General features: G+C 35.9%; 1 protein-coding gene across 1 annotated transcript in view; it reads left to right on the forward strand.

Annotated features, from left to right (window-relative positions):
- The window catches only part of SELENOF (selenoprotein F), a 50,192-nt gene that overhangs the window by 21,293 nt on the left and 5,106 nt on the right, over positions 1–23,793 (forward strand). Inside the window, exons 3-4 of the mRNA XM_024793097.2 lie at positions 10,914–10,977; positions 23,287–23,336. Of these exons, the coding sequence (XP_024648865.1) occupies positions 10,914–10,977; positions 23,287–23,336 (114 nt within the window). The remainder of the gene's footprint in view (positions 1–10,913; positions 10,978–23,286; positions 23,337–23,793) is intronic.

Genomic DNA, 23,793 nt, shown 5'->3' on the forward strand with positions numbered 1-23,793 from the left:
CACATTTGTAGATTATAATGCTCAAAACAAAAATAAACCCTTAAAATAATTCAGACTGCCTTAAAACTACATTTCCTAGACATAACCACCTCAGAATCAAAATAAACTTTCCATTTATACACTAAATATTTCTTCCTGGGATAAGATCAAAGAAAAATAAGACTCTTGTCTTCAAGGAGTAGAAAAAATAGGCATGGAAGCCGGGTGTGGTGGCTCATGCCTGTAATCCCAGCATTTTGGGAGGCTGAGGTGGGCGGATCACCTGAGGTTGGATGTTGGAGACCAGCCTGACCAACATGGAGAAACCCCCATCTCTACTAAAAATGCAAAATTAGCCAGGCATGGTGGCGCATGCCTGTAATCTCAGCTACTCGGGAGGCTGAGGCAGGAGAATCGCTTGAACCCAGGAAGTAGAGGTTGCAGTGAGCCAAGATTGTGCCATTGCACTCCAGCCTGGGCAACAAGAATAAAACTCCATCTAAAAAAGAAAAAATAGGCATGGAAACTGGACTGCCAGAACACAGTCGATGTGATATTCTGTTTGTTGGATGAAAATGTAATATCTAATGTTACGAAGGTAACCACTAAAAGAATTAAAAATAAAATAAATGAAAGTTGGAAGGAAAGGAGAACTAATAGAGCTCTTAAAGTTGGTATCTCATGAACTATAGATACAACCATATTAATCTTTATGGAAGTGACCAACAGAACTAAAAACAGTTCAAATGTTAATGAGTAGACCAGGCATGATGGCTTACACCTGTAATCCCAACACTTTGGAAGGCAAAGGCGAGAGGATCACTTGAGGCCAGGAGTTTGAGACCAGCCTGGGCAAAATGGCAAGACCAAGACCTCCATCTCTACAAAAAATTTAAAAATAGATATATAGCTGGGTGTGATGACACACACATGTGGTCCTAGCTATCTGGGAGGCTGAGGTTACCGAAGGATCACTTGAGCCCAGGAGGTCGAGGCTGCAGTGGATCCATGGTCACACCACTTCCCTCCAGCTTGGGTAACAGCGTGAGCTCTGTCTCCAAATGGAAAAAAAGAGTTATTAAGTGGAGGGTAGAAGCAGAGGAGATGTTTACTTGTTGTTTTATAACCCTTTTATACTGTTTTTTATTATGCCCACATGCATTGATTTTTTTAAAAGAATTCAATGAGATACATGCTATAAACAAAACGTGCATGTATGCTATGAAAGCTCTTGGAAGGCATAACCATTTGACAGGTCAGGTAAATATCACCACTTGCTTATACAGTAAGTTGGAAATGGTTGCGAGAGGGCCTTTTCTCTCGCAAAATGAAAAGTTAGTGGAAATGCACAGAGGTATGAGAGTATGGCCATCCAAGATAAATCAGATAGCTGGGTTATGATAAGAGAAGATGATGATTAGGTAAGCAGGGGCCAAATAATAGAGGGCCTTATATACCTTCATAAGAAGTTGAGCTTTATTCTATATGCAGGGGACAAAATTAAAGGATTACAAAGAGTAAACCGATATCAGATTTGTATTTTAATAACTTTCATTGGTGTGAACAGTAGTTGATAGGGCCGAGGGGAATACTTACGCCAGAAAAATAATTTAAATTGCCATTTTTCAGAGGCAAGATACAAGGGCTTAAACCAACACATTGGCTGCAAAAATGGAAAAGGGACAGATTTGAAATCAATTTAGGCAATAAATTTATTTCATTGGATTTATTACACTGAATTGGAGAGAAAAGGGGTAATTGGGGATGCTTCCTAGTGTTCTTATTTGAGAAACTGGTAACCTTAACACAAGAGAGCTACAGGAGACCAGCTAGTTACAAGATTATTGCCCATTAAGGCAGTAATGGATGGGAGAAGGGGCAGCAACAGAATAACTTTTAATAAAGTATACCCCTTGGCTGTAAATAGTTTTTTGTTTGTTTGTTTGCTTGCTTGCTTGTTTGTTTAGATGGAGTCTTGCTCTGTTGCCCAGACTGGAGTGCAGTGGCGCGATCTCAGCTCACTAGTACCTCACCTCCTAGGTTCAAGTGATTCTCCTGTCTCAGCCTCCCGAATAGTTGGGATTACAGGCACATGCCACCACACCCAGCTGATTTTTGTATTTTTAGTAAAGACAGGGTTTCACCATCTTGGCCAGGCTGGTCTTGAACTCCTGACCTCATGATCCACCCAGCTCCGCCTCCCAAAATGCTGGGATTACAGGCATGAGCCACCGCGCCCAGCCAGTAGTTTTATTTTTGAACAAAAAAGTTTTAATTTAAAAGGCCATGAATTTTATTTGGCTGCCATAATGAATTCTAAAATAGTATATTGACAGAGTAAAGCAAAAATTTTAAATGTATGGAATGGCCTCGTTTCTTTTTTTTTTCTAGTTTTATATTGCTGCTCTTAAATGTTGTATAATATTGAAACTCTTGGATTATTATAGCTTTATTTTTGTATCTTTTTAAAGTTCAGATATATTAGATGATTACTATCTATAGGGAGATACCATAATTTAATTTGTTCTAGTAGTTTTGTTTCTTGTTGTTTTCAGATACTTATAATCTTTCTTAAAGATGATCATAACTGGCCGGACACACCTGTAATCCTAGCACTTTGGGAGGCCAAGGCGGGTGGATCACCTGAGGTCAGGATTTCAAGACTAGCCTGGCCAACATGGCAAAAATTAACCGGGCGTGGTGGTACAAGCCTGTAATCCCAGCTACTTGGGAGACTGAGGAAGGAAAATTGCTTGAACCCAGGAGGTAGAGGTTGCAGTGAGCCGAGATTGCACCACTGCACTGTAGCTTGCCCAACGGGAGCGACACTCTGTCTCAAAAAAGAAAAAAGTTGATCTTAACTATTCTCTTTTTATGACAAGTAGTGGTTGTTCAGTATTGGAGGGATAATATCAGCAGTAATGCAAAGAAATTATTTCTTCTGCCAGGGCACGGTGGCTCACACCTGTAATCCTACGCTTTGGGAGGCCAAGGCAGAAAGATCACTTTTGTCCAGGAGTTTGAGACCAACCTGGGCAACATGGCAAGACCCCATCGCTACAAAAAAATTTTTTAAAAAAATGATTTCTTCTGAAAGGCAGCCTTGCTTCCATGTATTATTAAGACCTTCATGTTCAGTTTTCCATTTTCTAAAATACTTTTAGTATTACCAAGGGGCTAGCTGGTTTTATTTAAAACCACTTCTTACGGTATTCAAGCTTTGAGGGCTTTTTGTTGTTGTTGTTGTTGTTGTTGTTGTTTTTGAGATGGAGTCTCACTCTGTTGCCCAGGCTGGAGGAGTGTAGTGGCGTGATCTCAGCTCACTGCGACCACCACCTCCCGGGTTCAAGTGATTCTCCCACCTCAGCCTGCCCAGCAGCTGGGATTACAGGCACCCGCCACCATGCCCGGCTAATTTTTGTATTTTTATGGAGTCGGGGTTTCACCATGTTAGCCAGGCTGGTCTCCTGACCTCAGGTGATCCACCCACCTCGGCCTCCCAGAGTGCTGGGATTACAAGCGTGAACCACCGCCCCTGGCAGCTTTGAGTCATTTTTACCAATTCTTTGGTTATTTGGATCTCAGAAAGTATAGTGGCCACATTCTCATTTTCTCAAGTTACTTTTTTTTCATAATGCGGTATTTCCTAAGTATTGACAGAATTGAACGCATTGTTCCCAAGTGATGACCCTGGATCATTCATACTTGTAGCTAAAGTATACATAGGGGTGGGGGCTACCATTTTTTTTTCTTAATGAGAGTCTCATCATTACAGTCTTACCCCTTGTTTTAGGTGTATATGTAAATTCTATTAGAACTCCTGTTTGTCATCACCATATTGAAAGAAACAATCCTTTTTTCCCTCAGATTTCGTAGTTAGAATGGTCTGATATAAATGCATTGATGTCATTTTCATATTTTAGGTTTTTTTTTTTTTTGTATATTTTCATTGATTTTTTTAGTTCAACATTGTGTCTTTATGGAAAGATTCCTCCAGTGTATTCTTAGCATCTGTAGAGCCTAGTTTAAATTAAGGTAGATGTTACTTGCTTGTTTTATAACTTTTCTTCTCAGTCTCAAGGCAGAAACTAAAGATACAAAAAGGAATAACACTTTAATGGTATAGTAAAATAAGTTTTAAACTTAGTGAGTTTCCTTAGGCATAAAATCATTGCTTTGTATTTTTTCAGAATTTAGTAAAAAGCACTCCAAGATGAATAGTAGTTTTATCTCAAGTATAGTATTGAAAAATTATATTTGTTTAAATATATAGTTTGTTTGTTAAAATTATGCTGATTTTTTCCCCCTAATCCTCAGTATTCATCCATTGTTTCTAAGTAAGAATGCCATCACTCAAAGTGAGTATGAAAGTGTCATTAATCAGAAAATATGGGCCGGGCGCGGTGGCTCACGCCTGTAATCCCAGCACTTTGGGAGGCCGAGGCGGGCGGATCACAAGGTCAGGAGATCGAGACCACGGTGAAACCCCGTCTCTACTAAAAATACAAAAAATTAGCCGGGCGCGGTTGTGGGCGCCTGTAGTCCCAGCTACTCGGGAGGCTGAGGCAGGAGAATGGCGTGAACCCGGGAGGCGGAGCTTGCAGTGAGCTGAGATCCGGCCACTGCACTCCAGCCTGGGCGACAGAGCGAGACTCCGTCTCAAAAAAAAAAAAAAAAAAAAGAAAAGAAAATATGGGGAAGACCTGATGATGAACAACAAATTTAAAACACCAGTAGATCACCAAACATGGTTTAGGTGATAACATTTTCCCTGAGAATTTGCTGACCAAATTTTACTAAAAATAATTTCTGTATGATGTATGTTTCCGCTGTACGATTTTTTAAAATTATACTGGATACTATTAGTGTTTGGAAAGGTGACTCATTTATACTTGAGTGTATGATAATTGATTTTTCATTGGAATATCTAAATAATACAGTGCTCAGCTTTTATCATACTATAGCCATGCTTCCTTATTTTAAAATCCCTTCATTTTATTTAAGGACAAACCTTCAATAGACGTATAAAATACAGTTACTCCTCACATATGAATTCTCTTCAGCAGTAAAAATGTTTGCTTTTATTCACCTAACAGCATTTTCTTCATATTGCTACATAGCATTCGTAATTATTATGCTAATGGTTATATTCACAAGGTTTGAAAAACTTCTTTTAATATAAACAAAAGTAGCACTTTAGGAGGATAAAAACCAAGTTTAATTACAGTTTTTAAAATATCTTAAAAGCTTTTTTCTGTTGGTACTGTGGAATTGCTTTAATACTAACATTTTGATTTTAAATAAAATAGAGAGTTTCCAAAAGGAGAATCAATAGCTACAAGCAGTACCTCATAAGGAAAGGAAAAAAAAAAAAAAGTACTGTAACATTTGTCTTTCTTCAGTCAATGTTTATATGGTTTACCTTTTCAGATTAATGTGGTTAATCTGTTGAGCAAAAAGCGTACTGTTTTACCATTTTGCAATTTTTGTCCTATTAATATAATATAGTATAAGGCAGTGTTCCTCATCCCTGCCTGCCCATTACAATCATTAAAGTACTATTAGTAGTAATTAAAAATACTGATGCATGGATCTCGCCCCCAGATATCCTAATTTAGTTTATCTAGGGTAGGTTTTAGGGATGAGTAATTTTCAAAATATTTCCAGGTGATTCTATTGTACTATCAGGGTTGAGAACTCTCCTCTAAGGTAGTTTGAATTTGAAAGCTTGAGAAAATTTGGAGTGGCCGTTTTCATTACAGGCGAACGATGAATGATATCCCTGAATAGTCCCTGAACTGAAAATTCTATTAAGTAGACATGAAAATGGCTTCACGTACACAACTTGAACTTAACCAATACTGTGGAAGTATTAAGGTTATAATAACAGATGTTATGTATTGAGCATCTAAAAAATCCAGGCTTTTCGCTTTTTTTGGTGACTTCTTGTAGCAACTCTGGAAGGAAGTAAATAACCCTTTTGTTCAAACAGTAAACTGAAGCTCAATGGATGACTTACCCAAAGGTGGGGCATACTGCTTGTAAGTGGCAGAGCCAGAACTGGACCACATACATGTTTGATTTCACAACTTGAACTCTTTTCACTATACCATGCCGTGTGAAAATTTGATACTTAGTTTGACTCAACCTAAATAATTAGTTTATCAAGGTTTTCTTAAGGTCATGTTTCTTTAGAGCTGTGGTTATTGTTACCACCAAAAATACTTGAAGTGCTTCGTACTGGAAAGTGGTAGAGTATTTCTAACTTGGACAGGTTTATAAATTTGTAGTGGTGGTGGTAGTGGTAGTGGTATGATGATGGCACAAGAGTTAACAAATACTGCCCTTTTTTAAGAAATTCAGAAAATTTATGTAATTCACAAGTGTCACTTTTGTTCAGTGTTATAAACGAACTTATTTTGGACTCTAGCTATCTGGTGAGAAACAGCATAGACCAACTTTCTGAACATTTTTGTAGCAACTAGTTGGACCTTAATTATAACAAAGATAGCTACAGAAATAGTGTGGCCTTTTTCTACATGTGAAACCTCACTTTAAGCCCTTACTAATCTCAGTACAGGTTGAGTAGCTCTTATCTGGAATTCTTGGGACTAGAAGTGTTTCGGATTTCAGATTTTTTTCAGATTTGGGATGTTCAACATGTAGTACCTATAATACTTAAAATATTTAAACTGGGAAAACATCGACTAACCACAGAGCTGGAATTTTTCCGAAGACTAATGAATAAAAATCACCTTTTTAAATGGGAAATTAGCATATTCTAAAATCCTGTTGCAACTAAGGCACATTAGTGATAGAGTTGAGGTAGTTAGATATTTCTGCTTCCCCCACCCAGAGAACCATATCAGAAGTTTAGGAAAATCTGGCAGTCATAAGTTACATGGAAATAGAGACTCCAAAGGGAAAAGATGCAGTTTGTGTATCGTTCCCATATTTTCCTAATGATTTCTTATATTTCCCTAGTACTAATACAATAATGGCCTAGAGTTAGATTGTCTATACAAGTAAGACTCTAATTCATATTTTTAAAAAGGCCTACCAACTTGCTGTTAGAAGTTATATGACTTGCTTCTTTTGATTTTTCTCTTGTAATGGTATTTTTCCCTAAATGTTTGAAGATTAAAATTTTTTTATGCTAGTCACTTTAAAAAGTAAAAATACTGAGGTTGGAACTTGGTTAAATCAAGGAATTAACTTTATTTGTCTTTTTTGCATGCACTAGAGAATTTCTACTATTTATAAGTAGCATCTATTTCATTGTGTGTGAATTTGTATGTAGTGCCAAAGATACTTAGGATTATACAGCATTTTAAGTTCACTACAATCTGTAGTTAAATTATTTATTCACCATGCAAAACAAATATTTTCCTATGAACACCACAGATCATATATATGTGTGTATGTGCATGTATATATGTATATATATGTGTATATATATGTGTGTGTGTATATGCCAGCTAACAACACAGATTAATGCTTTTAGAATTTGACTTTTAATAATGTTCTGCAACTTTGAGTTCCATCCATTTTCTTTTTTTACCCTGGAATGGAACTGCTCTACAAACTTTGTCAAAGGAACTTGAAATATTTTTGAAGTTTTGTCATGAAAAAAAAGACATTTAATTTTGTTAAATGAATAGTTCTCTCCCTTTAGCACACCTGTGTTGAGAAGCTTTGTGTCTGGTTCTGGGGGAAATTAAGACATTTCCTGTCTACTGTCAAGTTATAGGCTATTTGATGCACATTATGGTGAGAACAAAATTCTATGAAAGTTTATTAGGAAAATCACTACCTGACACTAGGAAATCAACAAAAGTTTTTTTGAAAAAGGTCACATCTGAGCTGCCTGCTCATTAAAGGGTATGTTTCTAATATTTTTGGTTAATCAGTTCATATTTTGTGGTGCATAGACAAGCTTCCCATGAGTGGGTTATGGATGTGCTAAGATAGATACTGAGTCCTTGAGCCCTTGAGACAACCAAGTGGGGCCTGGGGTAAGCAGGGCTCCCAGGCTAGTCTTGCGCAGTTAAAAGCTGCTTCATCCTTTTACTCCAGTGCTCCGTACAATCACTATCATTTCCCACATGTATCATGTATAAAGAAGCAGTGGTGTAGAGAAATACTATTAGATAAGGTAGTAGAATCTCCACCAAGAATTTCTAAAGGATTATAAGCAAAAGATAACTCTAATAACCAAATCTAAATATGGCCTTATATGCTTTTAATTATAGTAAAATGTACATAAAATTCACTGTTTTAACCATTTTTAAGTGTACAGTGCTATGGTATTAAGTACATTCACATTGTTGTACATCCGTGTTATCCATCTTTCCCCGGAGTCTTCCCAAACTGAAATTTTATACCCATGAAACAATAGCTCCCTATTCCTTGCCCCCACTGACAACTACCATTCTACTTTCTGTATCTGAATTTTTGACTACTGTAGTTACCTCATTTAAACATTTGTCCTTTTGTGACTGCCTTATTTCACTTAGCAAGATGTCATTAATGTTGTAATAAGATTCGTTTATGTTGTAATATGTGTCCGAATTTTTTTTTTTTTTTTTTTTTTTGAGAGAAGTCTCGCTCTTGTCCCCCAGGTTTGAGTGCAATGGCTTTATCTCAGCTCACTGCAACCTCCGCTTCCTGGGTTCAAACGATTCTCCTGCCTCTGCCTCCCAAGTAGCTGGGTTTAAGGCACCTGCCACCACACCTGGCTAATTTTTGTATTTTTTAGTAGAGACAGGGTTTCACCATGTTGGCCAGGCTGGTCTCAAACTCCTGACCTCAGATGATCCGCCCGCCTCGGCCTCCCAAATTGCTGGGATTACAGGCGTGAGCCACTGTACCCAGTCAGAATTTCCTTCCTTTTAAAAGCTGAATAATGCTTTGTTGTATGTATGTACCATGTTTTGTTTTTCCATTCACCTGTTAATGAACACATGAGTGGGAAAACACCTTTTGGCTATTGTGAATAATGTTGCTATGAACATGGGTATATAAATATCTGTTTGATGCCTTGCTTTCACTTCTTTTGAGTATATACCCAGAAGTAGAATCGCAGATCATATGGCAATTCCATTTTTAATTTTTTGAAAAACTGCAATTCCATTTTCTATAGCCACTGGACCACTTCTCATTCCCAATAGCAGTGTACAAGGGTTCCAATTTCTCCACATCCTCATCTCTTTTTTTTTTTTTAATAATAGCTATCTCAGTGGTGTGAAGTGGGATTTCATTGTGGTTTTGATATGCATTTCCCTAATCTCTAGTAATGTTGACTATCGCTTCATTAGCTTATTGGTAATATGGCCTTATATTTTTCAATATTTTTTTTTCTGGAGTTCTAACCAAGATTAGCCAAATCTTTTTCAAAAGAAACTTATTGCATAGAATTAAGGTTTTTTTTTTTTTTTTTTAGACAGAGTCTTGCTCTGTTGCCAGGCTGGAGTGCAGTGGCGTGATCTTGGCTCACTGCAACCTCCGCCTCCTGGGTTCAAGCGATTCTTCTGCCGCAGCCCCATGAGTAGCTGGGACTACAGGCACCTGCCACCACACCCAGCTAATTTTTGTATTTTTAGTAGAAACAGGGTTTCACCCTGTTGGCCAGGATGTTCTCAATCTCTTGACCTCGTGATCCACCCGCCTCAGCCTCCCTAAGAGCTGCGATTACAGGCATGAGCCACCGTGCCCAGCCAAATTAACCTATTCTTAAAGTTTTATTGCTGCAGTGAACCTTAGAGATCATCAGAATTCTTAATCTGAAATCCACCATTGGTTTCAGAGTCCATGAACAGCCTGCATTAAAGCAAAATTCTGTCAGCTTCTCAGAAGGGTCAGTGACTCCCCAAAAACATAAGAATTGATCTAGCCCAAAGTCATCAAACTGTTAAGAATCATTATCTTTTTAGGTCACATTAAGGTGGTGTTTAAATCACTACTTTGTGCCTTTCTGTATTTTCCAAACTATTTTAAATAAACATGCATAGGGCATTTTTTTTTAATTAAATAAATTCAGTTAAAAAATTAAATTTAATTAAATTTTAGAACCTGAAAAAGTAAAGTCCATCTTTCTTGAACCTCCATAAAAAACAAATCTAAAAGCCAAGAAGAAATGAAATGGATATGATTGTTCTTAAAATTGCCAGCCTTCTCTTATGGTCACAACATTTCCAAGTATATTCCTGCCCTATAAAAAGAATAGTCAGGCTCTGCAACTACAAAAAAATGTGATGTTTACCATTGAATCCATTTCAGCTGAATTCATTGCAATAAAATATTTGCATTTGAGTTTTTTATAATGAGCTTTTACTATAAAGTTAATGTGCAGGTTCTGTAGAAAAGAGATATTTACCATTGAATCCATTTCAGCTAAATTTCATTAAAGGGAAATATTTGCATTTGAGTTCTTTATAATGAGATTTTACTGCTTTTCTTATAATATCTCTACATAGTACTTTCTGTAGCAGTTGTTTTAATTTTAAAACTTTGATCACTTAAAAGCAACCAGAAAGAATTTTTATTAAGTAACTATCTTGGATGATATAGATCTATATTCAGTTTATCACCCTAAAAAAAAAAGTAGGAAATATTTAATATTTTGTAGAGCTTCCTAGGATATCTTACCTATTTAAAGTTTATTGTTAAATTTCCGTAAATTTCAGTCTTTTTGACTAGGTTTAAGAGTAATTGAATTAGGTTGGAAGTTCCTCTATCATTTATTATACTTGGGCCTCCATCTTCTCTTCTGTTAGACCGGAACTGCATGGTCTTGTCTAGCTAACCAGCTTTGACATTTCTTTGATCTATATATCTGCTAACTGTAGTGTTTATACTGTGAAAATTTATATTTATTTTATAAGTACATTTTTAATTTATACAAATTTTTTAAATTCCTGTTTTTCCTTTTGTAGCTGTATGCAGGAGCTATTCTTGAAGTTTGTGGATGAAAATTGGGAAGGTTCCCTCAAGTCCAAGGTATATAAAATTTACTCCAGTAAGCTGTTCAGTCATTTAAAATCAACATTTTATGTGAATCGTTTTCATTATATATTCCCAGGAATAAGAATTTTTAGGATTATACTTTCTCAACAATAATATGTATTTTTTTCACATTTGTTTTCATGGAGGTGGTTTGTTAAAGTAATTGGTGAATGCTATGTTTATTTTAAGCGAAAACAATATATGAAATTTAGAGGCCGGGCATGGTGGCTCACGCCTGTAATCCTAGCACTCTGGGAGGCCAAGGCAGGTGGATCACAAGGTCAGGAGTTCGAGACCAGCCTGGCCAAGATGATGAAACCCTATCTCTACTACAAATACAAAAAGTAGCTGGGTGCAGTGGCGGATGCCTACAATCCTAGCTATTCGGGAGGCAGAGGCAGGTGAATCACTTGAACCCGGGAGGTGGAGGTTGCAGTGAGCCAAGATCACGCCACTGCACTCCAGCCTGGGCGACAGAGCAAGACTTTGTCTCTAAAAAAAAAGAAGAGAAAAATTTAGATTTAAAATACAAAACATGAAGGAGTTATTTTCTTAAAAGAAGAGCCTTTCCTTTGCCAGGTGTGAATTTTGCACGAGCCTTTCCTTTACCAGATGTAAGTGTAATTTCTTTAAGTAGCACACCATTGTAGTGTATTTTAAATGTGAATTGATTTATGTGGAACAATTGCATTAAGAGTAGACCTGTACAAAATAACAAATCACCAAAGAAAGAAGTAATTGCCAAAGAATTTGAAATACAAAAGAGAGAAAGCCATATGTATATATCTTTACAGGGAATTTTAAGGATAAACATGTTAAAGGATAATTGTGAAGGTATATTCTTTGGGTTGACATCAGACAATAATGAGGAGCTTTGCATTACCAAGAAAGGCTTGAACTAAGGCTTTTGTCTTCTGTCCTTGCATGTCACTTTGAAAATCAGTTTTATGAAACTGAACTTGTCTGAAGGTAATAATGCTTTCTCTTTTTTTTTTTTAAATACATAGATAAGTATTTAATTTACATACCTCATTCTACCTCGATTTTTGCTGACATTCCCCTGATTTCTTGCCTTATTTAGTTAATGGCAAGAGAATTTTTTGGATTTAATATTTTATAAAATTGCCTGTATTAGCACATGCTTTTTATTGCTGACCTAGAATTGTTTATAATAAAATATTGATCATTTGGCACAGATACGTAATATAGAAGTTTGACTTGGGACACTTAATGAGGCCCAAAGCAGATATATATCTAATCAAAAACAGTCTTTGTTAGAGTAACACATTCTAATATAGCAAAGAAGATACTACTTTTGCTTGAGGAAAAAATTTCTTACTGTTTTTTTTTTTTTGTTTTTTGTTTTTGTTTTTGCCTCAAACACTTAAACTCAGAATTGTACCACAGTTGTTTTGGCTTTTTTGTATCCATTCTCTGAATGATAGTGTGAGCATTCTTATTTCTAGAAAGGTTTAGCAATTGATTTTTAGCTGCATTGATTATACTTACTTGTTTTATTAAAAACAACATTTTATAACTTAGATTTTCGTGAGAATCAAGAGTAACTTCGATACTATGATTAGCCTTCCTAGTTATGATACCAGATTTTATTATCTACGGTAATACATATTATGTAAATTATCAAACCTTAGGGTACATATATCATACTGTCTTTTCCTTTTGAAAACAATTGAATTTTAATGCTATGTATAAATATTTAATTATCTACTTGCTTAAAATAAAAATTATTAATTCCATAATGTGTAACTGTATTTAATATTATTATATATAATATCAGTATTTTCTGAGCCCATGAAAAGTTGTTATAATTGTGATAAAACCATTAAATTCCCACCCTCAGAATTTCCATCTTAAAGATATTCTGAAATACAGCATGGAGAATTGTTGCTATAAAGCAGTAATTACAAATACCAAACTAACTTTCATGTCATCACTGCCTCATATTCTTTTCTCTCTCTCTCTTTTTTTTTTTTTTTTTTTTTTTTTTGAGACAGAGTTTCACTGTTGCCCACGCTGGAGTGTAGTGGTGCAATTTCAGCTCACTGCAGCCTCCACCTCCTGGGTTCAAGTGATTCTCCTGCCTCAGCCTCCTGAGTAGCTGGGACTACAGGTGCATGCCACCACACATGGCTAATTTTTTTTATATTTAGTAGAGATGGGGTTTTGCCACATTGGCCAGGCTGGTCTCAAATTCCTGACCTCAGGTGATCTGCCTGCCTTGGCCTCCCAATGCTGGGATTACAGGCATGAGCGACTGCACCCGGCCACTGCTTCATATTTTTTATCTTCAACATCAAGTAGCTTCTGGGATTATCATGATAATCTTCATTATACTCTAGCTTATAATACATTGTCAATTTTTAAGATCACTTAATTTAGCCATTTCATGAAACAAGAGTAAATTAATGTTAAATTATTTCAGAAAAAGGAAGAATTTAAATTTTGGTATGTTTTACCCACATTAAACCACTCAGAGTTGTGTAAAAAAAATCCCAGATCATATTTCTTAGTCAATTCCAAATATGCCTTCTAAAATACCTTTTTTTCCTTATTCTAGTTGCTTAAGTATAGAAGCCTGTCTATAATAATTTCTCATAGTTGATTCTAGTATTCTGTCACTTCACGTGTGGTGACATCCTAAGTAATCATGTTTTTTTTTCTCTCGCTTGAGTCTTCTGTGTAAAGAATGTAGCTGTCTCTCAGAAAGTAATGTGATTTATCCCTAATTTTGTAGGGCTTGGCAAACTTTCTGTAAAGAACTAGATAGTAAAAATTTTCAGCTTTATAGGCAACATGAGCTCTGTTGTAACTATCGAACTCTGCTGTTAGAGCACGGAAGCAGCCATAGACAGTACTTAAACGAATGCACTGTGTTCTGGTAAAACTTTATTAACAAAAGCAAGCAGGACAGATTTGGCCCATGGGCCTCAGTTTGGCAACCTCTGTATTAGAATCATAAACCTTCAGACACAAAAAGGAGTTTTGAAGTAATGTAGTACAAGTTGAACATCCTCATAATTAAAAATCTGAAATCTAGAATGCTCCAAAATATGAAACTTTAAAAATGCTGCAAAAAATTACCTTCAGGCTGTATGTATAAGGTGTATATGAAACATAAATGAATTTCAGGTTTATATTTGGGTCCCATCCCCAAAATATGTCATTCTATATATGCAAGTATTTCCACATCCAAAAAAATGAAACACAGTCCTGTGCATTTCAGTTAAGGATACTCAACCTGCTTCTCATGCCAACTACGATTGATTGGTAGCCATGCTTAAGGTTGCATTGCTACATTGGAGTTTTGCTGGAAAGAATACTGATCCATTAGCATTATCTTCATTGATTTTCTTGTTTATAAAATGGGTTACAGTTGAGGTATAATAGGTTAATATCTACCTTATAGGGCTGTTCTGAGGATTAATGAGATAACATGTAAATCAGTTAGTATGTGTCTGGCACCAGCAAATACAGAGTAAATCATTCCATAATTCTATAAATGTGTATTGATGCTTACTGTATGTCAATCACTATTCCAGTAATGAAGATGTTAATTGGTAAGTATTGTTATTGTATCTTATATTTGCTGCTTGGTTAATAATAAGTTTCAATTATGAACCATCAAACATTCATATACTCATACATTGGTCATCTTTAAAAAAACATTCAAGTCAATATATATTATAACTGCAACCTTTCTCGTATGCAAAATTCTGTATATTGACCTCTAGCCATTTTTCAAAGTACCATAATGGTGCTTCTCTTTCTACCCTTTTACCTCCTGACTACTAAATCTTACTTGGCCCTAGCATTTGAAACTCTCTTCACTTGTGTGACTTCATGATCTCCTAGCTTTCTCCTACTTCCAACATATCTTTCTCTTCTGTTCTAGCATCTCTTTTACTGCCCGCACTTCAAACGTTATTGTTAGTGAGGGTCTATTATCTTCAAATTTTCTTCTCTTCTGACTTTACCGAATGGTGTCCCACTCGCTCAGTTTCAATTACAGTACTTATCTGATGACTCCCAATCTATATCTTTACATAAAGTTTTATTTTGTTAGAAGTTGTATTTCTTATATTTTTTACTTCCGTGGGACATTTCCATTTAGATTATTTCATAGGCACCTTAAACCAATATACATATATGAATCACCTGGGGATCTTCTTAAACTACAGAGTATAATTCTATAAATCTGGGATGGGTCCTGAGATTCTGTATTTCTTACAGCCCTACAGACTGTGGTCCACATTTTTAATAGAAAGGCTTTAAACCCAGCATGTCCAAAAACTGTATTAATCCTCTTCTCTATTAAAAGTATACCATCTTCCCTATTTCTATAAATGGCAATATGATCAGGCAAAAGCATAAGCATGAAACACAGGAATCATGATTGATCTTTTACACTTTATATCCAGTTAGTCACCATGTTGTGTCTCTTCTCCCTCAGTAATAACCTTCATAGTCCCTTTCTCTTTTCTGTATTTTCAATCAGGGCCATAACATCTTTATCCAAAAGGATTAGTTACTTATTATCTAGTCTGCCTCTTTTCCCTTTTCTTACTTCGTTACCTCTTTAACACAACAGCCAGTAGAGACCCTTTTCATAAGACAAATCTGATTGTATCTCTCTCTTGCTTAAAATCCTTTATAGTTCTCTGTCACATACAAAATGACATACAAGACTCGCCATGACATAGTTTCTCATTTCTAGATTCACATCTCTAGTTTATGCAAAACTATTTGCAATTCTCTGAGCTCTGACTTCTGTGTGTTTGTACACACTGAAAATTCTTGCTAACTTGTGCTCCTTCCCAATTCTTGTGGCAAATTCCAGTTCATTCAAAATTTGGCTCCAGCATTGTTTTTGGGTGGTTTAAACAGTGTTTCACTCTTCTTTTTATGTTCCAGAACACCTCCCACATAAGATTATATTTGGCATACTGGTCTTTTGCCTCTCTCAAGCTAGAGCTCAAAGTTTGTGTTCTGTTTTTGTTTTGTTTTGTTTTTTTGTTTTTTAATCATTGATATACCCAAAATCTATGTAACATTGCACCTAGTATTAAGAGGAATTCAAGTATTTATGGAATGAATGCACTGATTTATTAAAGTTTTCTAATTCAGGGGATGCCCCCACCTTTAACAGTTGAGAATCTGGAGAAAAGCCTGTGTTTCCATTTGTTATATGCCCTTGATGAATTTACAGGATTCAAACATTCATAAAAAGCTCTCATCTTTTCGTAAAAATCATAATTTTTTTAGTTTGTCTTGTCTTCATTTTGTTCCTCCAGTCTCCCTAAATTCTCTTAAGTTGTCCTTTTCTGTTTTCAAGTGCTTCTAAATTGTCCTAATGGATGACACAATTTTGTACTCCAAATGTATATAATAGTATATTTTTTTTTTTTTCTTTTTTTTTCTTTTTTTTTGAGACAGTCTCGCTTTGTCTCCCAGGCTAGAGTGCAGTGGCATGATCTCGACTCACTTCAACCTCCACCTCCCAGGTTCCAGCGATTCTCTTGCCTCAGCCTCCCAAGTAGCTGGGATTACAGGCATGTGCCACCACGCCCAGCTAACTTTTGTGTTTTTTTTGGTATTTTAATAGAGATGGAGTTTCATCATGTTGGCCACGCTGGTCTGGAACTCCTAACCTCAGGTGATTTGCCCGCCTTGGCCTCCCAGAGTGCTGGGATTACAGGCGTGAGCCAGCACACGCAGCCAGTTTTCTTGTTTTAGAAATACTTTTTTGATTACTCAATAGCTTTTGTTGAACGCAGTTGAGAATTAGGTTGTCTGTTGTTGCCATTCTCTTTATATTGACATTTCTGGATATGGTATGACATTGTTATTTAGAGTATGTTCTGATTTGAATGTACTTACTCTAATCAACAGGATATTTCATCTCAAAATATAATCCTGTTTCAACATGACTATATTTCTGTCTAATCAACAGGATTATATTTTGTCCGAGTATATTTTGTCTCTTTTTTCATTTATATTTTCACGTGTTTGTGATTTTGAAAATAACATAATTCAAACATTTTTCTTTAACCTCAGAACATATACTTCCTTATTATCTCCCCATTTCCACATATACCCTCTTTATAGAACAAGGAGGAGAACAGATGTGGGTTTGGGTTTTGGGGTTGTTTTTTTTTTAATACTCCTTAATACTTTTTTTAAAAAATAATCCCTTTTAATACTCCTTAAAGTTAGCTCTAAAGAGCCTCTGAATTATGAGAGTCCCTTGACATTCTGAGCAGTGTATATAGCAAAACTTAGCTCTTCTAGGGGGCAGCATGAATGGGTTGCTAACAATCCTAAGGGAAAAGCTGAAACATTTAATCTGTTTTTAAATTACTTCTGTTTATTTGATCACTTTGAGTGTTATTTACAAAATTGCCTTTATTAGTGACAAATAATTAAATTGACATAGGAACATTTTCTGGAAATTAGAGTGATTGTATTTTCTTTAGAAATCTCCAAACTGGTGGCTGGCCGAGGTGACTCAACGCCTGTAATCCCACCACTTTGGGAGGCCAAGGCAGGCGGATCACGAGGTCAGGCATTCGAGACCAGCCTGACCAGCATGGTGAAGCCCCATCTCTACTAAACAACAACAGCAAAAAAAAACATTAGCGGGGAATCATTCTTTGATTTTATTGTGTGACCCACATAGTATGACACCATTTCTGTAGTCTTTTTTTTTTTTTAAGCTTTCATTGAACACATTTGAGAATTTGAAATTTTTTTGCTTTCTGCCCATAATGGCAGAGAAGAAAATTGACAGAAACGCCTCTAATGATTAAATGAATCAGAAAATGAATGCAAAGAGATAAAATAACACTTTAGACCTGGAGTGACCAAGTAGCCAAACATGGCTGTTTTAAATATTTTCTTTTTTTTTTTTTTTTTTTTTTTTTTTTTGAGACGGAGTTTTACTCCTGTTGTTCAGGCTGGAGTGCAATGGTGTGGGTGTGATCTTGACTCACCACAACCTCCACCTCCCAGGTTCAAGCAATTTTCCTACCTCAGCCTTCCTAGTAGCTGGGATTACAGGCATGCACCACCACACCCAGCTAATTTTTTGTAGTTTTAGTAGAGACGGGGTTTCTCCATGGGGTCAGGCTGGTCTCGAACTCCCGACCTCAGGTTATCTGCCCACCTCGGCCTCCCAAAGTGCTGGGATTATAGACATGAGCCACCGTCCCGGCCCAATTTTTTTAAATTATATAAAATTAAACATCCAGTTCCGTAGATGCACTAGCTACATTTCAGATGCTCAGTAACCACCATGCCAAAAAGAACAGATGAAGAATATTTCCATTATCTCAGAAAGTTCTATTAGAAAGTCCTATTCTAGACTCTAATGATAATAAAATTGTTCCGTATGAGCAGAAGCTCAGATTCTGAAACCTCATTTGACAATATCCTGAATGAATTTTCTCAAAAATCAAGAGTGAGTGAATAAACAATATATTACCAAGGTCAGAAAGGAAATAATAGTTTTGTTTTGTTTTGTTTCTTTGAGACGGAGTCTCGCTCTGTTGTCCAGGTTAGAGTGCGGTGACGGGATCTCGGCTCACTGCAACCTCTGCCTCCCAGGTTCAAACAGTCCTCCTACCTCAGGCTCCCAAGTAGCTGGAACTACAGGCATGCACCACCATGCCTGGCTAATTTTTATTTATTTTTATTTTTGTATTTTTTTTATTTATTTTTTTTAGACGGAGTCACACTGTAGCCCAGGCTGGAGCAGAGTGGCGCGACTTTGGCTCACACTGCAAGCTCCGCCTGCCAGGTTCACGCCATTCTTCTGCCTCAGCCTCCGGAGTAGCCGGGACTACGGGCGCCTGCCACCAGGCCAGCTATTTTTTTCTATTTTTAGTAGATACAGGGTTTCACCGTGTTAGCCAGGATGGTCTGGATCTCCTGACCTGGTGATCCGCCTACCTCGGCCTCTCACAGTGCTGGGATTACAGGCGTGAGCCACCGCGCCCAGCCCATGCCTGGCTAATTTTTGTATTGAGACGGGGTTTCACCATGTTGACCAGGCTGGTCTCTAACTCTTGACCTCGGGTGATCTGCCCGCCTCGGTGGCTTACGGCTGTAATCCCAGCACTTTGGAAGGCCGAGGCGGGTGGATCACCTGAGGTTGGGAATTCGAGACCAGCCTCACCAACATGGAGAATCCTCGTCTTTTCTAAAAATACAAAAAAAAATTAGCTGGGCGTTGTGGTGCATGCCTGTAATCCCAACTACTCGGGAGGCTGAGGCCGGAGAATTGCCTGAACGCGGAGGCGGAGGTTGTGGTGAGCCAAGATCGTCCAGTTGCATTCCAGCCTGGGCAATAAGAGCAAAACTATACCTCAAAAAAACAAACAAACAAAAAGAGCCAGAGTAAAAATAAGTTAGAGCCTATTAGAAATGTATTTGGAATCTGAAATCAATATTTACAGCGTGGCTGTGCTCTAATTTCATGCATGATAGTCAATGAGCAGTTAGTTGCCTTGAAAGCACATTGCTCATTTTGGTTATATTTACCTTCAAAATCAGGAAAATACGGAATAAATATTTGAATTTATGTGCTTAATTCTTATTAAAATTTCAAATAGATTTGTTTTTCACTATCCCTTTATTCTTCTGTAAAATTATTCATAAAATCATTTAAAAATACAAAAATAAACAGAGTTCACTGAACCCAGATGGTAAATGGTGGTGGTATTTTTTCTTGTATACTGAAAGTTATTAGTAAAATATTCCAGCTGCCCTCCTCCAGAATCTTTTAAAGGAAAAAAAAAAGTCTCTTTAAGGTTGCCTTAAGCTCCATTATTTCTTTTCTGGACTTTATTTGCTATTTGCATATTTAATGACTCATGCAGCTATAGAGCACATGACATGTGATTACAATATGATCAAGTCAAGAATACAACAAATAATATTATGTATTCAAATACCAATCTTTTTATACAATTTTAAAATTCACCATCCTTATTTTGCTTATAATTTGTAAAACATCTAGAGGGTTTTTTCTCATTCATAACTGTGCCATGATGTATGTTTACATTGAGAAATTAAATACAGTGGTAGGTTTAGTAATAAAATGGAGGCCAAAATCATTGAACTTGAGGAATTGTAGTTTTTCCTGCCTGGCTGAAGATCCACCAGCACAGTTGCCTTTCTTAGCATACATTTTTATCATACTTTTTCAGTTTACTTTCTTCACTAAAACTAGTTTGAAGTTGACTTTGGGGCTATTTTGACTATTAAGAAATACCAAATTTTAGGAGTAATTTGAAGTAGTAAGAGATAAAATTCTTTTGAATCCTTTAGAATTATGTCAAAAGAAGGACTGTTTTATGTTCAAGTGAACATAAATTCTCAGTTCTTATTTTGTTTCTTGTTTACTTATGACTCTAACATACTAAGATCTCCTTTCTCTGAACTTAGAGTACTTATTGTCAATTGTTAAATTAACGACATTGTTTTTACGATCACCTCTTTTTATTTGTTGCAGATCTGTTTAAGCAGACTGTAGATGTATTGACATTAAAGAACTCAGTTTCCTTATATTCTCCTGTAGCTTATCGAATGCCATGTGTATATAATGAGTACTCAAATATTTGTTAAAAGATTTATTTACTGCCTGTAAAATGTGATTTGCTGCTACAAGGTATTTAACAGATCCTCTCTTTCAAAATTAGGAAGCTATGGATCTGTGTTTAGCAGAGAGAAAAGGAAAGAACTGATGAAAATAGTAATTAGTGACTCATCTTAGTATTCCTTTTAAATTTGTTCACTTATTGCAGTCTGTTAAATCATTTTAATAAGTGAACTATTAAGTATGCTAAGCTCTGTTATGGATCCAAAACAACGTATGTAAGAATAGTCCTTTTACCAGGTTTCTTATGTAGTAGAGAAGGCATGTAGACACAGTTACTGCGTGTTACACAGTATTTTGCACAGACATGCAAATAGCATTTGCCAGAGGAACAGAACAGCATAAAAGGCAATAAAAATCACAAGATCATTTTTGTTTGGGGATTCAGGAGTTTGCGGAATACTGGAAAAATCCTAAAGGATAAAGTTAATAGAAAACGATATTTTAATAAGCCAGAATAGCATAATTGGTTTTATTTTGAAATAAATTTTGTAGGGGAGGATTAGGTGAGATATTTGAGTCAAATATGTGAAGACTCTCATAATGAAGCAAACTGATAGCACTATTGCTATCTAATTCTAAAGTAAAAACTCAAAAGCATGTGTGTCACTATAAAATCTAAGATGAGAATTATGCAAATGATCAATAACTGGTATTAAGAATGATCAAGTATCTAAATGAAACAATTGCTTTTATTTTAGAAAAATGTATTACAGGCTGGGCGCAGTGGCTCACGCCTATAATCCCAGCACTTTGGGAGGCCAAGGCAGGCGGATCACAAGGTCAGGAGATCGAGACCATCCTGGCTAACACGGTGAAACCCTGTCTCTACTAAAAACACAAAAAATTAGCCGGGCATGGTGGCCCGCGTCTGTAGTCCCAGCTACTCAGGAGGCTCAGGCAGGAGAATCGCTTGAACCCAGGAAGCAGAGGTTGCAGTGAGCCGAGATCACGCCACTGCACTCCAGCCTGGGCAAGACCGAGGCTGACCCCTCGCTCAGCCAAGTGAGACCCCGTCTCAAAAAAAAAAAAGAAACAAAGGAAAATGTATTACACACCTTTTAATTTGAATTAATTAGGCATGATCATTATTGAAAATTGGTAAATTATAGATTGATAGCATCCAAAACGGGAAAACATTCATTTAAAACTTTCCCAAATAAATGCCCCACGTATAGGCCTTTATTAAAATAATAACAGTAAATGTTTTTTGAACCACTGTATATATTTTAAGATTTGTTTAGGGCTTTTTCATTTGCATATGAAAATATTCACCTTTTTGAAACAACAATAGGAAACAAATTGAAGAAAAAGAAACAGGGAAAATCCTTGCTTTTTACACGTATAAGTTTTCTTTGTCACTAAATATAGATCATAATTTTTTTAATGATTATGTGGTTCATATTAATTTATTTGACCAATATCATTTTACACATTTAAATTATTTCCAGATTTTCAGACTTGGTTAGCAAGACTTTTTATAAGTTATTTCCTCAGAATAAAGAAAGTCCCAGAAGTGTACTTGCAGGTTTACAAACTATGTACATTTTAAGACTCGTGGTTGATTTTGCTGAATATCCTTCAGGAAGGATGTACCCATTTATATTCCTCCCATAGCTCATTCCCAGCAAAATCCCTCTCCCTGTTCCCTCTCTACCCTTTAGTATTCTTTTTAATCTTTGTAATTCTGAATGTGAGTACCTCATTGTTTGGGCATTTCTTCGATTATATGTGAAGTTGAACATTTATTTCAAATGTTTATTGACCATTTGTATATTTGTACATATTGCTATACATAGTGTTTTTTCTTAATTATTTGTAAGAGCCCTTTTATATATTTGAGATAATTTTCTTCAGTTTGTCATTTTTTAATTTGCTTATGGTGGTGTTTTGCTGTCCTGATGTTTCCATTTTTACATAGGCGTATCTATAAAACATTTCCTTTTGGGTCATACTTAGGAGTAGAATTTTATATTCCATATTTTTCTCTGTGCTGTAGGCTTTGGTAGTATTTTTAACCTCTCCTTTTTAGCAGTTATCATGACTGATTATTAGTTCTGCGATTATTTTTTTCTAAACAGTTTGGCAGTTTTCTCAGAAGTATTTATCGAATAACCCATGCACACCGCCAGGCAAACATGTATCTCTTTTTCCCTCTCCCCTTCCCCTTTCCCTCTCTCTGATTTGATAGCTTTAGCACATTAAAAAATTCTCCCAGACATTTTTATCTCTTTTAATTCCCTATTCTATTCTTTTCTCTGTTATGGTATCTGTATCACATAGTGTATTAATAAACAGTGGAACAAATTATCTTTCCATATCTTACTTTTTAAAAACTGCCCTGACTATTCTTACACATTTACTCTTAAAATTGAGCTATCATTTTTGTCAAGCCTTAAAATCCTATTGGAATTTGGGATTTCTATTAATTTGAAACAATTAATGTCTTAAAATATTGGAGAATATGGTATGTCTCTCCATTTATCTATAGATGTTTAAATTTTCTTCGTTTTTTTCATATAGGATATAATGCTTGATTTGTTAAGTTTATTTCCACTTTTATATTAATCTTTTTAGCTAGCTTGGATTTGGAAGTGAACTATTGAATCTTTTTCTTTTTTTATAAGCTTTCGTTAGGAGTGATAAACCCAAATTGTTCAGAGGACTACAAATCAAGGTAAGGTGATTGTAATGGAAATCTCTTTTTTCCAGCCTTAATTTCTTTATTTTATAATTAAAGTAGATATTTGAATAAATGATTTTCCCAATAAACATGTACAGATATTATGTATCAATTTAAATTTTTAATTTCACTGAAAAATAATTTTTTTAATAGACTTTATTTTTTAGAGCAGTTTTAGGTTTATGAAAATTTGAACGCAAAGGAAAGAGTATTCCCATACACTCCCTGGCCCCCACCCCCACCCTCAGTTTTCCCGTTATAACATCTTACATTGGTATAGTACATTTCTTACAATTGATGAATCAATATTGATATATTAATTAAGTTTAATAGTTCACATTAGCATTCATTCTTTGCGTTATGTGATTATAGGAGTTTTGCCAAATGCATAATATTACATATCTACCATTACAGTATCATACAGAATAGTTTCACCGCCCTAAGAAATCTC

This window comes from Macaca nemestrina, chromosome 1 (genome assembly GCF_043159975.1).
Source record: "Macaca nemestrina isolate mMacNem1 chromosome 1, mMacNem.hap1, whole genome shotgun sequence".
In the NCBI taxonomy this organism is placed as follows: domain Eukaryota; kingdom Metazoa; phylum Chordata; class Mammalia; order Primates; family Cercopithecidae; genus Macaca; species Macaca nemestrina.